This window comes from Malaclemys terrapin, chromosome 7 (assembly GCF_027887155.1).
Source record: "Malaclemys terrapin pileata isolate rMalTer1 chromosome 7, rMalTer1.hap1, whole genome shotgun sequence".
NCBI classification, from domain to species: domain Eukaryota; kingdom Metazoa; phylum Chordata; order Testudines; family Emydidae; genus Malaclemys; species Malaclemys terrapin.
In genome coordinates, this window is record NC_071511.1 from 75,945,918 (window position 1) to 75,962,165 (window position 16,248).

A 16,248-nucleotide genomic window follows, 5' to 3' on the forward strand; every position below is an offset into this window, starting at 1 on the left:
TTAAAAGCGCCTTTAGGACACCCTTAAAATCAGTGAACCTTATCATTTGACCTACCTTTTCTTGATTTCATTTTTCTAAGCGAAATAACAATGCCATTAGCTTGCCCAGCATTCAGGATTGACCCACCAATAATAAAGCCGAGGGCATGTGCAATGAAGAAAAGAAACAATTAGTGAGAAAACAGATGTAACTTTCCACCTTCTATTGTGGTTATTATCTTGACAAACACTGTATAAGAAAAACTGAAAATACGTTGTCCTTTTTCAGATGTTGGGAAAATGTATAATGTATGTTTATTAAGAGGTATATAAATGTTAAATGCCTATAAAAATGCCTATGAGCGTATGGTAGGCATTTTTCACATTGCTTAAAAATACAAACAAATTAATACTCAAATGCAACAAAAGCACAGCAATATAATTGATTAGAATTCACCACCAATAAACCAGATAACTCAGAAGCTGAAATTTCCCTCTCCACTTCATTATTTCCCCTCCTCATACAATTCTCCCATTTTCAAATGTTTGCATGAAAAGAGGATCATTGTAGCACATTTTAAGTCCAGCTTATTGCAAATAATACAATAGGCTGCTTTAGATACCGTAAACCAGATTCTTCAGTGAAGGAGGACCAGAACAAAGGGGCAAAGATAGATTTCTGGAAGCCACCTTAAATAAAATTCCTTCCATCCCCTGGAGCCTATTCTAATTTACTCCAAGCTGTCCTCAGTCAGGGATTACCAGGGTATAGGATAGCCTCTTTACCTACCTGTTCTCCCTTCAATTGGGGAGAGAAGGTGGTAGTGTAAAGCACTATGCCAGCTATACACGAGCTAGGAGATTTCCTTCCACAAGGGCAATCCTCAGGGGCAACTTCACAGCTGCTTTGCAATGTAGTGCAAAGCAGCTTGTATCAAGGCGAAAAATCTGGTCCTACAGTTCTACGAGAGGGAAACATTACTGTTGACAGCACACGTTATTTTCTACATAAGAAAAATAAGAATAGGCAACAGATATACAAGATAAGAGTACAGTAGAGATGAGGACCATAAGTTATGGGTTATACTATATTGTTGTTTATATAGGTAACTATCATTGCAAAAAGTTATAGAAATGAGTTTTTTTTAAAAAATCAACTCATCCCATTTCTACAATCTTACTTCAAACAGTTCAGTATTTAACATCAGCCCAGGCAAGAAATCATTAGTCTCTTAATTCTTTCTTTACTATGAAAGCTGTTTTTATAGTGGACATTTGTTTTGCAACCAGTGACAAAACACATTCACTAGATGCAATCCAAAAGTGTTATAAATTTAATTATTTATTTGCAGTACATCAATACCAATAGAATTATAGGTCTCCAACCCTGAAAATACTGTTACATCAGATCTGAAGTCTTGCAAACCGGTATATTCCTAGGAGTTAGGAAAATGGTGCTCTGGAACATGAAAATACTTTCACCGTGCCTGTTTTACAAAATTGAACAGACACAAACTTTGCAAGGTGCCATAGGCTGCTTTCAGCATGAGACTTTCCTTTACTGAGTCTTGTCCCAGATCTGGCTTACTCATTTCACATTAACTTAGCTGAGATAGTATACTTTACACATGGGGAAATTTGCACTTTGCTTAATAGAGAAATCCTGAAATGCATTTCACTTTTTTGCTAGGAATACACACAGAACTGTACTTTTGTGAGGTGTCATTTTGCTTCCCATGTATAGGTGGTGCAGAGCCTCGAGGAATCTAACATTTATAAGATCAAATTTTCAAAAACTGTCTACCATTTTCAGAATGCATGTGTATTTTGTATGCACAACTTTTACATTCTTGTTCAACTAGAACATTACTGGCATATACAAATATAGGTTTCTCCTTGAGTGAAAACATGTGCCTGGAAAACTGAAGGCAAACAGAAGCTGCTCCTTTTTAAATTTGTCCCACAATACATAGTTACAGTATGTTGCTTTTCATTCATGGGATGTGCTAAACACAAGTTTTGACCTTGATTGAGTTTAATTTGATAGAATCTTCCTGTGATGTGTAAACTAAATGGAGCTATGGCTATCAGTTTTCATAATATTATTTCATTAAATGTAATTTTTCACTAATGTAATGCCTGAAATAGAATATCTAACCAAATAGACGCTGTCAGAGACTTAATGAATTTGATTAGTCAGCTGATTTATAGAATTCTTTTTTTATTTTTTTTTTAATTCCAAGTGAATTTTGTGAGTGTAATTTGTGTATGCAAGAAAATAAAAGGACTACTAGTATGGTCTAGGGAAAAGTGAAGGGAAGACAGGTGTTGTGCTAGGTTTCTCCCACCTCTGTGTATGTATCTTCTTTTGGACTTCCCTAGCTCAGACTCACCACTCTTCTTGATTAGAGGATGATTTTGTGATCTGCACAAATGGGGAAAAGAATGAGACACACCAAATTCATGTTCTCATGTGACTTGAGAGAGAATATAAGGTCTGAACCTCATTGGCTTCAGTGGACTTTGGATCAGACTCTTTAATCCCAAGCATTGGCTATCCCTGTTTACTGAATTAAATGTTTGCATGGAATTATTCTAGATACATAAGAAAGGAACCAGCATTAATTTGAATTGTACATATAGTACCATACAACGTAGTTTATTACAGAAAATCATATATATATTGACACAGATGTTTCTTCATATATTTATATTTATATATGTATATTAAATAAATGAAAGAACTTCTGGCAGATTGCCAGGAAAGGTTACCAAGTCACAATAGTCAATTTCAAAAAAAAAAAAAAAAAAAAGAGAGAGACATGGTGGGTTGGTAAAATCATTTATTGGACCAACAGTTATGGGTGGAAGAAACAAGCATTTGATCTTCACAGAGCTATTCTTTAGGTCTGGAACAGGTCACCAGTGTCGCAGCTAAAAAGTAGTGTGATACTCTGGTAAACTTTTTAGACCTAAAGAAGAATTCTGTGAAGCTCAAAAGCTTGTCTCTACCATCAACAAATGTTGGTCCAATAAAGTTCTCACTTGCCTTGTCTCCTATATCCTGGGACCAACATAGTTCCAACAACATTGCAAACAAGATTTTAAAAAGTTATTAGTGTCTTAGGTGCCTAAGTATTTTGATGCCCCTTCAAAGAGCCCCCTTTTCAAAATCAGGCCCCTTTAACTTGTCTCAAGCTGGGCATCAAAAATCACTGGTCGCTTTTGAAAATGTCCCACTGCTCCAAATTCCCCATGAGCTCCAACAAGAAACAAATATTATATAGGGAAAGACTGGCCACAATTCAGTAAGATGCATCTATTCAAATATGTTTAGCCATCAAAATAAATTAGCAGTTATTTAGAGTTGTGCAAAACTGGTGTACATTTCTGATGTAAAATTTTGTTTTAGGCAATTTTTCCCTTTTCAATTTTTTCTTTTTTGTTCAAATTGAAAACACAAAAATGTCTGAATTCTTGAGTCCCTCTTTGATTTTTCATTTGGAAATGGGCTGATTTTCACTTTAAAAAAAAAACAACCTCCCCCTGCCCACCTGCAATTTCAAACAGTTTTACCTTGTGTGTCAAATATTTCACACAACTCTACCATTTTATTGTCTTTCGATCCAGTAGTTCAGTAGGTCAGCTGAAAACATAAGGAAAAGTCAATCCAAAAGAACAGCATCACAGTTAATCTTTTGCAAACAATTTCTTTGCTCGGGGATAACTTTAGATGTTGGCATAAAATGACATAAGTAAACCAAAAAAAAGAGGATTTTCTTAGTATTTGTCACGCTCTGCTGTAATATTTGAAGGACTAGACAGCATTCAAAAATCAGTCTTTGTTTCAAGCATCACAGACACAGAAAACAAGTCAACAAAAGGTGTAGTAATGAAGGCTAGTTTACTGAATTTAAATTTGCAAAATCCAAAGCTTAGTTTGGCAGTATTAATACAATATTTTTGCCTATAAACTATGCTGCTTTGTCATTGTCATTATTTTGGCATGTCTGCACAATGTAGTAATTATATTAGTGCTCAATTATTTTCTGGCATTTTCTGGAAATGCCTGCACAATATTATGTTTGCCCTCCCTTCCCCTTGTACCTTCTAATGACTCAGGCTTTTTGGAGCCTAAACAAATACAGTACACATATAGAAATGTGATAGAATTTCTATATGACTCAGCTTCTTAAGTCACCAAAAGAATCCTCTTGAGTACACCTTTTCCGGTGCTGGAATTGATTTGGGTGATTTTCATATCAAATAAACCTGACCTAAACAAGCATTAAAGTGTCTGCTGCAGTTGGCACATCCCTGGCCTGATTTCTGTTCCTTTCTGAGAGTTCTCTGTAAATATAGGTTTCAGAGTAGCAGCCATGTTAGTCTGTATCCGCAAAAAGAACAGGAGTACTTGTGGCACCTTAGAGACTAACAAATTTATTGGAGCATAAGCTTTCGTGGGCTACAGCCCACTTCTTTGGATGCATTCCATTCTATGTAGATCCGATGAAGTGGGCTGTAGTCCACGAAAGCTTATGCTCTAATAAATTTTTTAGTCTCTAAGGTGCCACAAGTACTCCTGTTCTTTCTGTAAATATAGCTTTTCTGAAGCTAAATTAATCACATTGCCAAATGTTCCATTTTGAATAAAAGTATGTAGGTGCAGATATAAAAGGTACTTTTTGTTCTGTGTATTTTGGATCTTATCTGTTGGATCACTGACCATTATGGACTGCAGCCACATGTATGGTAAAATCTTCAGCTGGTGTAATTTGGCATAACTATGTTGAGGACATGGGTTGTGCAATGTTCTGAAGATGTAAATTCCTACAGAATTCCTTAGTATGATAAAATCACGGTGGTTCTGTGATGGTCTTAGAGCACATCATGGTTGAAATTCTCTCCCCAGTGACGCTGATGGCAAAACTCCCATTAACTTCAGTGGGGCCAGGATTGCACTTCTGGAACCTTAGCAAAAACTGGGATTTGGGATACAGCATTCTTTCAGTTGCAGGTCTGCAGGGTCAATGGGCTTCAGTCCTACAAAGCTCAGATGTTGAGAATCAGTTTGTAAGAGGCACTTAGGAGCTCTGCAAAAACTTAGATTCAGACCTTTGGAGCTCCTAAATTCTGTGAGATTAGAGCTGTTGTAAAGTTTCCCGCTGAGCTTTATTCAGGGCAAACCTATTGCAAATAGCATAGCTTTGATTAACTGGGAATTTTAGTTACTCAGAGATCAGAAAATCAGGTTTGCACTATGTTGTTGGAAATATGCCTTTACTATGGGCGGTTGTCAGGCTACATTTAAAAATAATTGACTCAATTTAATTATGTGGACCTGGTCCCATATCTTCACGTTCCTGTTCCAATTCTCTGAGCTGATTGCAGTCATAGTTAAAGGAAAAGCTGTATGGTGGCTATTTTTGTCTTCATATCCAAGATATTGTTAAAGTTGTTGCCATTAAAAATGCCCCCTCTTGCAACAGGAGGGGGATATTTGATCAGACCAACAGGGAATAAACAACCCCTGGGGTACTGAGAGAAAGGGTGAAGAGGGGCTGGCTCAGACCTCAGGGAATGCAGCAGCCATTCTGTGTCTGCTGTCCTGCCCTCTCTGCCTGTCAGATTTGTGCAGTTATAGATTGACCTGTGTTTCCAAGATCTTGTGGGTCTGACTGATTAGCAGTTTTGGGGATCAGGAAGGGATTTTTCCCTTAGAGCAAGATTGACAAGATGCCTGCCGAGATTTTTCACCTTCCTCACAGAATCCTGAGGGCTTGAATGTACGTTAATAAGGAGAGTAAGAAAGCTGTCTATTTATAACTGGAGTTTGCAATGGCATCTCAACTTGTGCCCAGTGTGCAGTGTGGATGCGTGATTTAAAGGGTTCAGAAGTAATGAGTAAGAGATCGAGGAGATTACTGGGGAATGCTATTAGCCTGAAGGAAGAAGGGAAAATCTTAAATTCTTGCAGACAGAGGTACCCGTCATGTACACTCCCATTCCATCTCTTAGGGGGGAAGGTGAGAAGATTCAGAAGTGGGCTGAATCATAGGCTGAATAGGGCCAATCCTGAACATTGGTTGTTTGTCATGAAACCATTTAACGCTTTCCTGGACCCAAATAAATGCCTGGGTTAAATGTTAATATAGTTGTGGTCTTCCACTTTGAAGCCCATCCCTTTAGCTGTGTTTCATTCTCCCATGTGTCCTAATCAACTCAGCATTTGCCAACATTTAGCACAAAATATACATTAACCTAACATTTCCCCCTATACTTAGAATAGGAAATTGGTGGGATATCTGAGTTACACAGTGTCTGCTGGCAAATGTTGACTTTTTAAATGGCCACCACTGCAAATCAACAATCAGTAGCAGTAGATAGATCGTTGACTGGGCTTTTGGAATCCATTTTATCAGCCAACAGATGTCACTTAACAGAAAATCTGGTCCAAAATTTTTCATTTTTTTAAAAAAAGGACTATAAATGGCTTTTTTAATAAACTAAATATTTTTGGGAGAGTTCATTTCTTATGATGGTTTCTGACAAGTTTCAAAAACTATCTTTTAAAGTTGTTTTTTTCCCATTGGAAAAAATTGACAATTTCCATGTTTGGGGCAGAGAGTTCATTTCTTTCAAAAATTTTCACAGAAAATACTTACCATTTTCCATCCAAGTTTAGTCAGACTTTTAGACTTAAAAAAAATTGTTGACCAGGTAGAAGAAATATATTGAGAATATATGGCCTGTATTATACAGAAGGCCAGACTAGATGACCATAGTGGTCCCTTCTGGCCTGTGAATCTAAGAATCTGTAATATGTAACTAATTATTGCTAACTAGTTTTTTTCCGTTTACGTTATGGAAAACCTAGAATAGTTTTCACAACATTTCCACCAACTTCTTTGAAGTATGTTTAAAACAAAACAAATTTGTGTTTGTGGATGAGATTACTCAGAGATAAGAGGGCACACATTTATGGTGAATAGTGGACTACTAATATAATTGTCAACTCTGTTTCTGTTTCATTGTGATGCCATTTGTTTCTATTTTTAAGCCTTGAGTTCAGAAGAAAGACTGTGTATAAGATAATGAAATTTAATCTTTATCATTGAGTCACATTCTGCTGTCAGATGCCTGTGCACATCTCATATTGACTTTGATGGGAGCTGCAAGGCTTTAGCTGCTTGCAATATTTCACTCTGTGTTTTTGGATGGGAGTGAATATGTAGAAATGATCCTTTTGTGATTCTATGTAACTTTGGCTGCTCCAGTGTCAATAATGGGCATGAGCTTACCATTACTGTTCACAGGGAACTCCCACTCAATTGAGCAGGAGTGTGGGATGCATATCAGCAGAAACAAAATGAAGAGGTCTATCTTCTTAACTCCCTGTAAACATCTTCTAAGCTATCTCCTCCTCATTATCCTCCTCCAAACCTTCTTTAAAGTCTCCTTTTCCACCATGTTGACAAAAAGCTTGACAGTAGGCTGATTATTGTGCCTCAGACCACTGCCTATCAATGGTCCCCATTGTTTCCTTGTACTCCCTTGTCTTGTCTGTCTGCAACCATCTGTTGTCTCTTGTATTATACTTAAATTGCAAGTTCTTTGGGGCAGGGACTATCATTTTCTGCTGTTTGTACATTGCCTAACACAATGGGGTCTTTGTCCATGGCTAGGGCTCCTAGGTGCTATGGTAATATAAATAATAAATGATAATAATTAGGGACATATTACCACTGCCTTTTGTTTGGTAAGGGCTATGTTCTTAGCTTAAAAAGCTGACACTCAGATTGTGAATTTGTTCCTGTTTTATAGATATTCGTGGGCTGCAGGGATTTCTGGACCAGGCCTCTAGATTAGGACTTGATGTATCTTTACAAAAGGTGGACAGAAACATCAGCAGAGTTTTTGCCAGCCTTTTTACTACCATGAAAACTGAAGAGTTGAATCGCTACCGTGACACGTTACGAAGAGCAATCTTACTTCTAAGCCCCAGGGGAGCCCAAACTTTCATCAATGAGGTCAGTGCATTGTTCTTTTAAGAATTGTGCAGTACAAAAACATGCATGATATTTTATACAGTAAGGACCAAATCTTCCAAACTGGCACATCTTGAAAATGTGGACATACATGTGTTAGTTTACTACATATCTTAGTCAATGTCCAGTTTCAGGGAAATGGTTGTAATGTACTTCTGATTACATAAATACTGCAAGTGAATTGAAAGACCAATACATAATCCTAGAAAAGAAGCTAGATTTATCAGTGACTGTCGTCTTTACCGAGGAAATTCCCAAATCCTTGCTAAAAGGAATTATGCTGTTCATGTCTGTATTACAAAGGTGTATGGAATGTGCTGTCAGTGTGGCAGTGGAATTTTTATTGCAAATACAGTAGAAGATATTGGTTGCCTTATTTCTTAATGGTTTCTTGAGATCAGTGAGACTAATTAGGAACAGGATGTAGCTGTTAGGTAAAGATGTAATTAACACTGTGCCATAGGCTACTGTTTTGACATTAATTATTTTCCCCACCTTTTTCCAGTATGACGTAAAGAATGACTTTGGAGTGCTTACTGTGCTGAAGAGTCTGAAATCTAAGGGTCAGATCCTCAGCAGGTGTAAATTAGCATAGTTTCACTGATCTACACTAGCTAAGAATTTGGCCTTAAATGTTGTACCCTTTTGCTTTAAGTCACCAGGGAACTGAACTGTGAAATTCAAATGTGTAAGGCCTATTTCCAGTTATCAGTGTGTTGCTACATGAAAGCCTGCTATATTAAAAAATAAAATCCTTTTAAATTGAATTAGTTCAGTCACTGTTTAGTGGTTTTCTTGGCTCATATCAGCATTAATAAACCTTTCATTTTATGTTAAACTGTGATAATGTGTAATTATTTTTTGATGAATATGGTTAATTTTAGCGCTGCTGAATAAGGCAGACTAAGAGCATGGGAAGGTCAAGATAAAGGGTCAAATTCTGTCCTCAGATACGTGCACAAAAGTCTCAGTGACTTCAATTAGAGTTATGCATAAGCACTTGAGGTCATAATTCAGCCCAAAGAGTTTACAGAAAGCTATGCTCAGTTCAGCTGGGACTTCCTGTCTGTTTTTTCATTGGAGGCCCACCATGAAAAAGAATTTTGGATTGGTTTTCAGATCTGTCCAAATGAAATATCCAAAACTGGTACTAAACTAAGGCCAGCATTTACAAATCACTCTAACCTCAGCCAGATATAAAGTCTGTCTCCTTTCAATACTCATAATTCCCAGAAATGCTAATAAGAGTTGTATTGAATGGACAATAGCCCTGCAGGCCTCTAGAGTTTGAGTAATGCATTAAACCACCTTACCACTCAGCCCCTCCTCAAAGCAGTATGGTATTATAGGTATTAGGGCTAATGATCCTGATATTTTTCCAGATCCCTGCAGGAATATAACCGTGGGCAGAAATGAGAAGTAATTTATTTGACAATCTTCTTTTATTGAATCTTGATTGATTCAGAAAAGCTTTACAAAAGAATATTTAAATAATAAAAATCAACTCCCCAACGGCTTGAGATATTTGAGTATATGCTTTAGGGGGGAACCCTGCATTGGCAGGGAATGAACTTAAATAGGACTCAATATGTCTCTTATATTTCTAGTGTCTCTATGATTTTATGGAGCTGTGTATTTCTATAATCATGCAAGGCATAAATACAGATTGTACACAATACAATATAGAGTATTGAGTTGCAACTTTCAGATCAATTGTCTTTTATTTAATTTCCAGAGATAGGTGTTCAAAGCATACAGAAGGAGGAGGAAACTAGTATGAAGGCAAGAAACCTACAGTTAACAAATTACACATATAGAAGGACTCATATCTATAAACGATGGGAAATAGTTTTCCTCTCCTGGAAAAATTTTCAAGAGCTGAAAAAATATTTCACTGAAAAATTCCCAACCACCTCTGTTAACATCAATGAGGATACTAATAAAGTACTGATTGAATGCAGGATAATGCTTGAGCACAGACACTCTCAAACAAAAGTTAAGATATTTTAATGAAACTTCTCTTATTGTAAGAGACACATTCTCATCCAGTATCTCAAGACTGTTCGATGACTGTTGTGTGAGTGACTATAACATAATTTTATAAAGAAAGGTTCACAGACCTCTTCTAGCTGAAATCAGCAGATAGTACTCTGCCTGTTAATCTCTGCAAAAAGAGACAAATTCTTAATTTTCTTTAGAGATGGCCCTGGTCTTAAAAAAAAAAAAAAAAGTCGATCCAGATTTCGGACCCATTCACCTCCTACCTGAAGTTCAAGTGTGTTTATATCTGGCATCTAGATTTATAGAGAGAGGGGCCAACTTTGGAATTCAGATCCAGGTCAGGGTTCCAAAATTTCCAAAGCTCAGAGGTGTGCACTTGTAGGGTTTTGTTTTGGGCTTATGTCTAATTGTTTTAGATATCATTTCTCCTCTATTGGCCTAGTATCCCTAATGCCCGGTTCTGTGGTAGTCCCTGCTCGCTGCTCATAGGTTCTGTGATAGTCCCTGCTCATAGGTTCTCAAGCTTTATTTTCTGTTGAGACTGTTGTACTAGAGAGAGAGAGAGAGAGAAACCTCTTCTGGGGCAGTGAGGAAAATGTGGATTGAAGCTCTTTATAGAAACTGAATGTAGTGTTGCTTGACCCCTAAAATATTTTATAAATGTTATCTACTGCAGATATTGCACTACAAGCTCACTTTGGGGGTTGAAGCAAACCTAGTCTCAATGCTGTGAGCTTCCTTTTGGAGCAAATAGTACATGAACTTCAGTCACCAAGGGGCAAATGCCCTCTTCTACATATGCGGAACTCTCTCTAACAGTGTGACTGAGAGTGTTGCACAGTCAATGTGCAAAAGTTGGTCTGGATTAGGGGGATGGGCACATAGAGGGAAAGGAACCTGTACATGGTCCCTGCATTCCAGTGCACAGGGAGGGAGGGAAAGGAGCCAAGGGATCCATTACCTGCTTGCTCTTTCCTTTGGCTCATCCAATGGCAGGCAGGGCCACAAGGGCTATCTCAGCCTCTGCAGCCTGGGTGGGGGAAGGAGAGGTCGCTGGTGGAGAAATCCAGAGTCTAGCATGCTACTAGGGCTGTGTGATGGGCCCTTAGCTTTGCTCTTAAAGAAAGCAAATTTGAACAGGCTACTTTTTTAGTTAAGGGCTCTTCACTACATAAAGGCATCTGTCAGCTGGAGAGAATTTAAAGGGGAGTGACAAAAATGATAAAAAGATTGGATAGCATGACCTTTTAAGAGAAGTTTAAGGACCTTGCTTTATACAGCCTGACAAAAGGGTAACCAATGCTTAGAAGAAGTAGCATGAGAGTAGGAGGAAGAGGAATTATTTAAGGTGGTTATGAGTGGTATAACAGGAAGTGATGACCTAAAACTAAAAAGAGGAAACTTTCTAACAGTGAGGTCAATCATACAATGGAGCCTTTTGCCCAGTGGATGTGATTGAGGCATCATCACTCAAGGTGTTCAAGAGTAGACTAGATGAAACACTCAACGACAGTGTAGAGGTCATTTCTGCACTAGTTCAAAGGATGGACTAGATGACCCAGATGGTCTTTTTCAAGATCTTTCTGCTATGATTCTGTTCGAATGAATGTAGACTGGTGAATTTTGTGTAACCACATACAGGATGAGAAATGAGTAGATGTACAGTAACTTGTTGGATATTTTTTCCTAAACGGTTACACTTTACAATAGACATGCATGTTAATACCACAGGTTGTCTTAATCACTTAATGCAAGACGGGGTGATTTGAGTCCATCTAGTTTATTTTGTATTAATTTTGTCACTTCTGTAGACCAGTAGATCCTAAACTGTAGGGTATTGGACAATTACAAGCTCTCATCAGTAAGAGAAGGGAATGGAACTCATGACCTTTAACTCTGTGAAACTTATTAATTGCCATCTTCAATGGAATCTTAAATATGTGGTGCTTTTAAAAAAGGCCCAACTATGAATACAATGTGTGTTTACTGAGAAAGATGGAACTATAGATCGGGTCTACTTAGGTTGTTTCAAAAATAGCATGGGGATTGTAATGAGAAGACTGGTATAGATGCATAAATACTGGATAGAATCAAAACTGCTCAGCTGTCTGACATAAGCCCTACACAATAAATGAAGACTTTCCTTGATTTACTTAACAATAAAGCCCTGTGCCTTTGGAGTAGGAGGATCAGAGCTCTCTTCCTAATGTCACCATGGAATTCTGACAGCCATATGCAGTCACAGCTGTAAACTTCCCCTAGGTGCTCATAGATCAGGTAAAATTTCTTTCTCTGCCCTCCCTATGTTTTCAGCTCTGAGCTCTTACTTGGAGTTCCAGGATTGCTCTCAGTTTCCCCTTTTACGTTCCCCTGTTTCAGATGGTTGAGTCATTGCTGATCCTGAATCAGTATTGGAAGTCAGTTCGGAGTGGTATATGGTACTCTCTCTCCTTCCTGCCCCTCTGTGCTAGTTTGTGTGCAAGAAATCGAGCTTGTCTTTCTAAATTCCCTGTGAAGTGACACCCTATCACACAAATGGAATTATAAAAATGATATACGGTATCTTGAACATCCTGTGCTCCCAAGGAAAACAATCTTACCTATATGAAATCATTTTTAAAGGAAATAAATATCCTTTATCTTTTATAGTAAGTTCAGCAGGAAATCATGTTTCATATTGATAAACTTAGTGTTTTGGCTTTTGGCATTCATTTTTGACACTTGCCTTTATATCTCTGTACCTATGTACACATATGTGGCTATCTATATGCTCTTTATAGAGTGATTTATAATGAGATAGAAATCTTTTGTGAGGAATTTGGTCTGCGAAGTTTGTTTGTCCTCTCCCCCTCCCCCTTTAAAATATTTGTTTAAATAGCAGTGATTGGCTAATTTTGTGTGGGTGAACTAGCAACCATTAAAATTGTGGGAATGTGATAATTCTTCATTGAGTAGAGCTAGAAGAAACCGCTGTACATTTACTTTGTCTAAATCCAGCATGCATTGTGCCTCCTCAGGAACTAAAATCTAATCTGGCATTGATGACATTTTGGACAAATGGACTTTTTGGATTCAAAGGAAAATAATTTAAAATTTAAAAGAAAAACAAATAAACGATTCTTAACTGCTCAAACCTGAACTGAAATAATGTTTCCTGATCTTGAGTAAATTGGCTTGAAAACAGATTCTTTTCCTTTGGTGATTTAACAGAAGAATACTGTTTGTCTCACTACAAGTAATCCAAGCTGCAGGAGCACTGCAAAAACAAAACAAAAATTCATATGGAAATATTTGTTTGAATTTTAATGTAAATTGTAGGCAATTTGTGAAGAGGCTAAATTATTTTATATGAATTAGTCAGCAAAGTCTACGTACAACACCTTCCTATTTGTTTCAATTATCTTTAAGTGATTATATTTTTAAGTCTTTTTTGTTAGATTCAGCTATCTGTGATCCATAAAATTTTGAAAATCATTGTAATGATTATGAAGAGGAAAAACACAAAGCAGCATCCATTCATACAACTTTAATAGTAAACAATAGCAACAAGTCTGTGGGTGTTTGGGAAACAAAGATGGGAAAATGACTGGTTTATGGAAATACAAGAGCATTAGTAGGAATTGTGGGTGGCCTTTACAAGGTTTAGAATCTGCTGTAGTATTAGTCTTTTTACTTAATACCATGTAAGGCGGTGAGAATATTGGCTGGCTTAAAGAATTTAGATGTTTGCTAGTATTTTGAATCTGATGAGTGGACACTTATGCATAAGTGTTCAGATTCATTTCTGGTACAACTTCATTAGCTTTCAATGCAGTTACGGCATTGATAAATTTGCCCCTATTTAACTGTCCGTTTGTTAGGTTGTTCTAGATGCAAATAGTAAAATTAATCCAAACAAATATACACTTAGATTTCCACATTCTTCATTCTCTAATCCTTTTGAACAAAGGATTTCAAATTTACCTAGGAGTGGTTGAGGAAACTCTAGTAGATTTACTGATAATATTAGCAGCTAAATTAATCATAAACAAGTGGAGAAATCTCTCACAAATCTCATTTTCAACATGACTAAATATGATGTGTGTGGCTATCACATGAAAAGGTGGCAGCACACTATGGTGGAAGATTGCATAAAGTTAGAGGGAAACAAGATATTCATTAAACACCCTTCATTGAAGTGAAAACTCAGATAAAGTCATGGGTAGGCTTAATAATCTCACATTAATTTTAATATGGTAGACATTTATTTTACTCATATATAGTCTGTCTTGATGTTAATATGAACACTGACAGTAATGCTTTACCTGTGTACCTGATTGTTGTGGTATTTTTTTTAATTTGGTCTGCTATATTTTTGTTCCAGTGTTTGAGGATTTTTCCATTAGTCCATGGCATTATCACTTGATATTGCTTTCTCTGTTAGATTTCTGTATTTGCTTATTTATTATAAAATCGAAGAGCTATTCAGACTTAGATCTGAGACCAAATTCTGACCAATTCAGGGAAATTGGTATAACCATCTCTCAAGTTTAATGTAAAGGAACTGTGTTTTCTAAATCTTCATCCTAGCAGCCCAATTTGCCCCTGTGACTTGCTTAGAGTAAAATATGTGCACACAGCTGCGTATGGAGATGAATGTGAATAGACGTGCAGCCAACACGGACCCCAGATCCTAACCCAGAATGTACCTCTTGACTCCTGCAATTAAGGACCTCCTGGACAGCTTCCCCACAGAGTTATGGGGGCACACAATACTGACATCTTTCCCCATTGCCACTGCTAGCCATGGGTTTTCTGGCATGTGACTCTTTGCAGTGCCTAGGTGCTGAGAATTGCCATATACTTTGTACGATGATAGTGGATTTCTTCATTTGTTGGCTACAGTTTTTAAAATTGATTTTTGGCTTAATCCTGTCCCTGTTGAGCTCTGTGAGCCCACTCTTTGATCCTGTGGGATGGCAAAACATTGGTAATGAATACAGATCATTGCACCTTCTAGCTGGGTTCCTATGCTTGTTCCCTTTACTAATTAAAAAGGGCATTTCTTTCTGCCAGAGATTAATGGCTCCATGACTGTGGGATTTCCCTGGCATTTCTCCCATCATGCTTTCTTGTTCTATCCTCTAAGTTAAAATATATGATTTATAATGAATTAGGATTTTTTTTTACTTGTAGTAGTTGCATGCATGAAGGAATTTAATTGAGCTCTGCATACGTTACTTGTGCAATTCAGGTAATATATGTTAAACCCTAAACAGATATTGGACCAAATTCATCCCTGGTGTAATCCCTCTGGAAAACAGTGGAGTTATAACAGCAATGAATTTGGACCACAGTGCTTAATTTTGTTACCTTTTAGTTTTTGTACGTTTTAAATCATGTCACACTATCATTTCCAAATGCTCAGACTATGCTCTTCTGATAGTTTCATAAATATCTTTTATAGCATAGTGTACCAGAAGATATTTTATCAGAGCCATAGTAGTTTGACCAGCTTTATTATGGCCTGTACTTTCTTATTAAAACTGACAGCATTCCTAGCGCTGTTTATGTAACATGCTCATATCACTTACATAGCTGTGAGAGGGGGGGAAAAAAACACCCAAGTTGGGCAGTATGCTTTGTCATTAATCTGTATTACTAGCCTTATCAGAGTCCTTTCCCTCCCTAGATTCCTGTGCATTTTGTTCAAATTTAAAAAGAGGTCTGATAGCTTTTGCATTAGCTTCCCCTTCGTCTCCTCAGTGTGCATGTGCGCACACCTATGTTACACAAACACACTGATTTTGTTAATCAGTGGTTGAATAGGAGGAAAAGAAAATAGGGAAATGGTTACATTTGTGCTGAGTCACTTAACCCCCAAAACTACGGTGACAGACCCAGACCAGTGGGGCACAGGAGTCTGGTAGAGGGCAAATATACTGGTCACTGGATGAGTAGTTTTCTGTTCCCTGAGTGACCAGAGCAAGGGCTGCACTAGAGTAATCAGGAACCTGCTAGAACAAGTTAAGGCAGGCAGGCTAATTAGGACACCTGGAGTCAATTAAGAAGAAGCTGCTAGAATCAATTAAGGCAGGTTAATTGGGGCACCTGGGCTTTAAAAAGGAGCTCACCCCAGTTTGTGGTGGGAGCAAGAGGTGCAAGGAGCTGAGAGTGTATGCTGCTGGAGGACTGAGGAGCACAAGTGTTATCAGACACCAGGAGGAAGGTCCTGTGGTGA

The 16,248-nt window shown here is 37.5% G+C and overlaps 1 protein-coding gene across 4 annotated transcripts in view; it reads left to right on the forward strand.

Moving 5' to 3' along the window:
- The window catches only part of GRID1 (glutamate ionotropic receptor delta type subunit 1), an 817,493-nt gene that overhangs the window by 425,894 nt on the left and 375,351 nt on the right, over nt 1–16,248 (forward strand). For all 4 annotated transcript variants that reach the window (XM_054034733.1, XM_054034734.1, XM_054034735.1 and 1 more), the window contains exon 4: nt 7,804–8,009. In XM_054034733.1, coding sequence (XP_053890708.1) covers nt 7,804–8,009 — 206 coding nt within the window. The remainder of the gene's footprint in view (nt 1–7,803; nt 8,010–16,248) is intronic.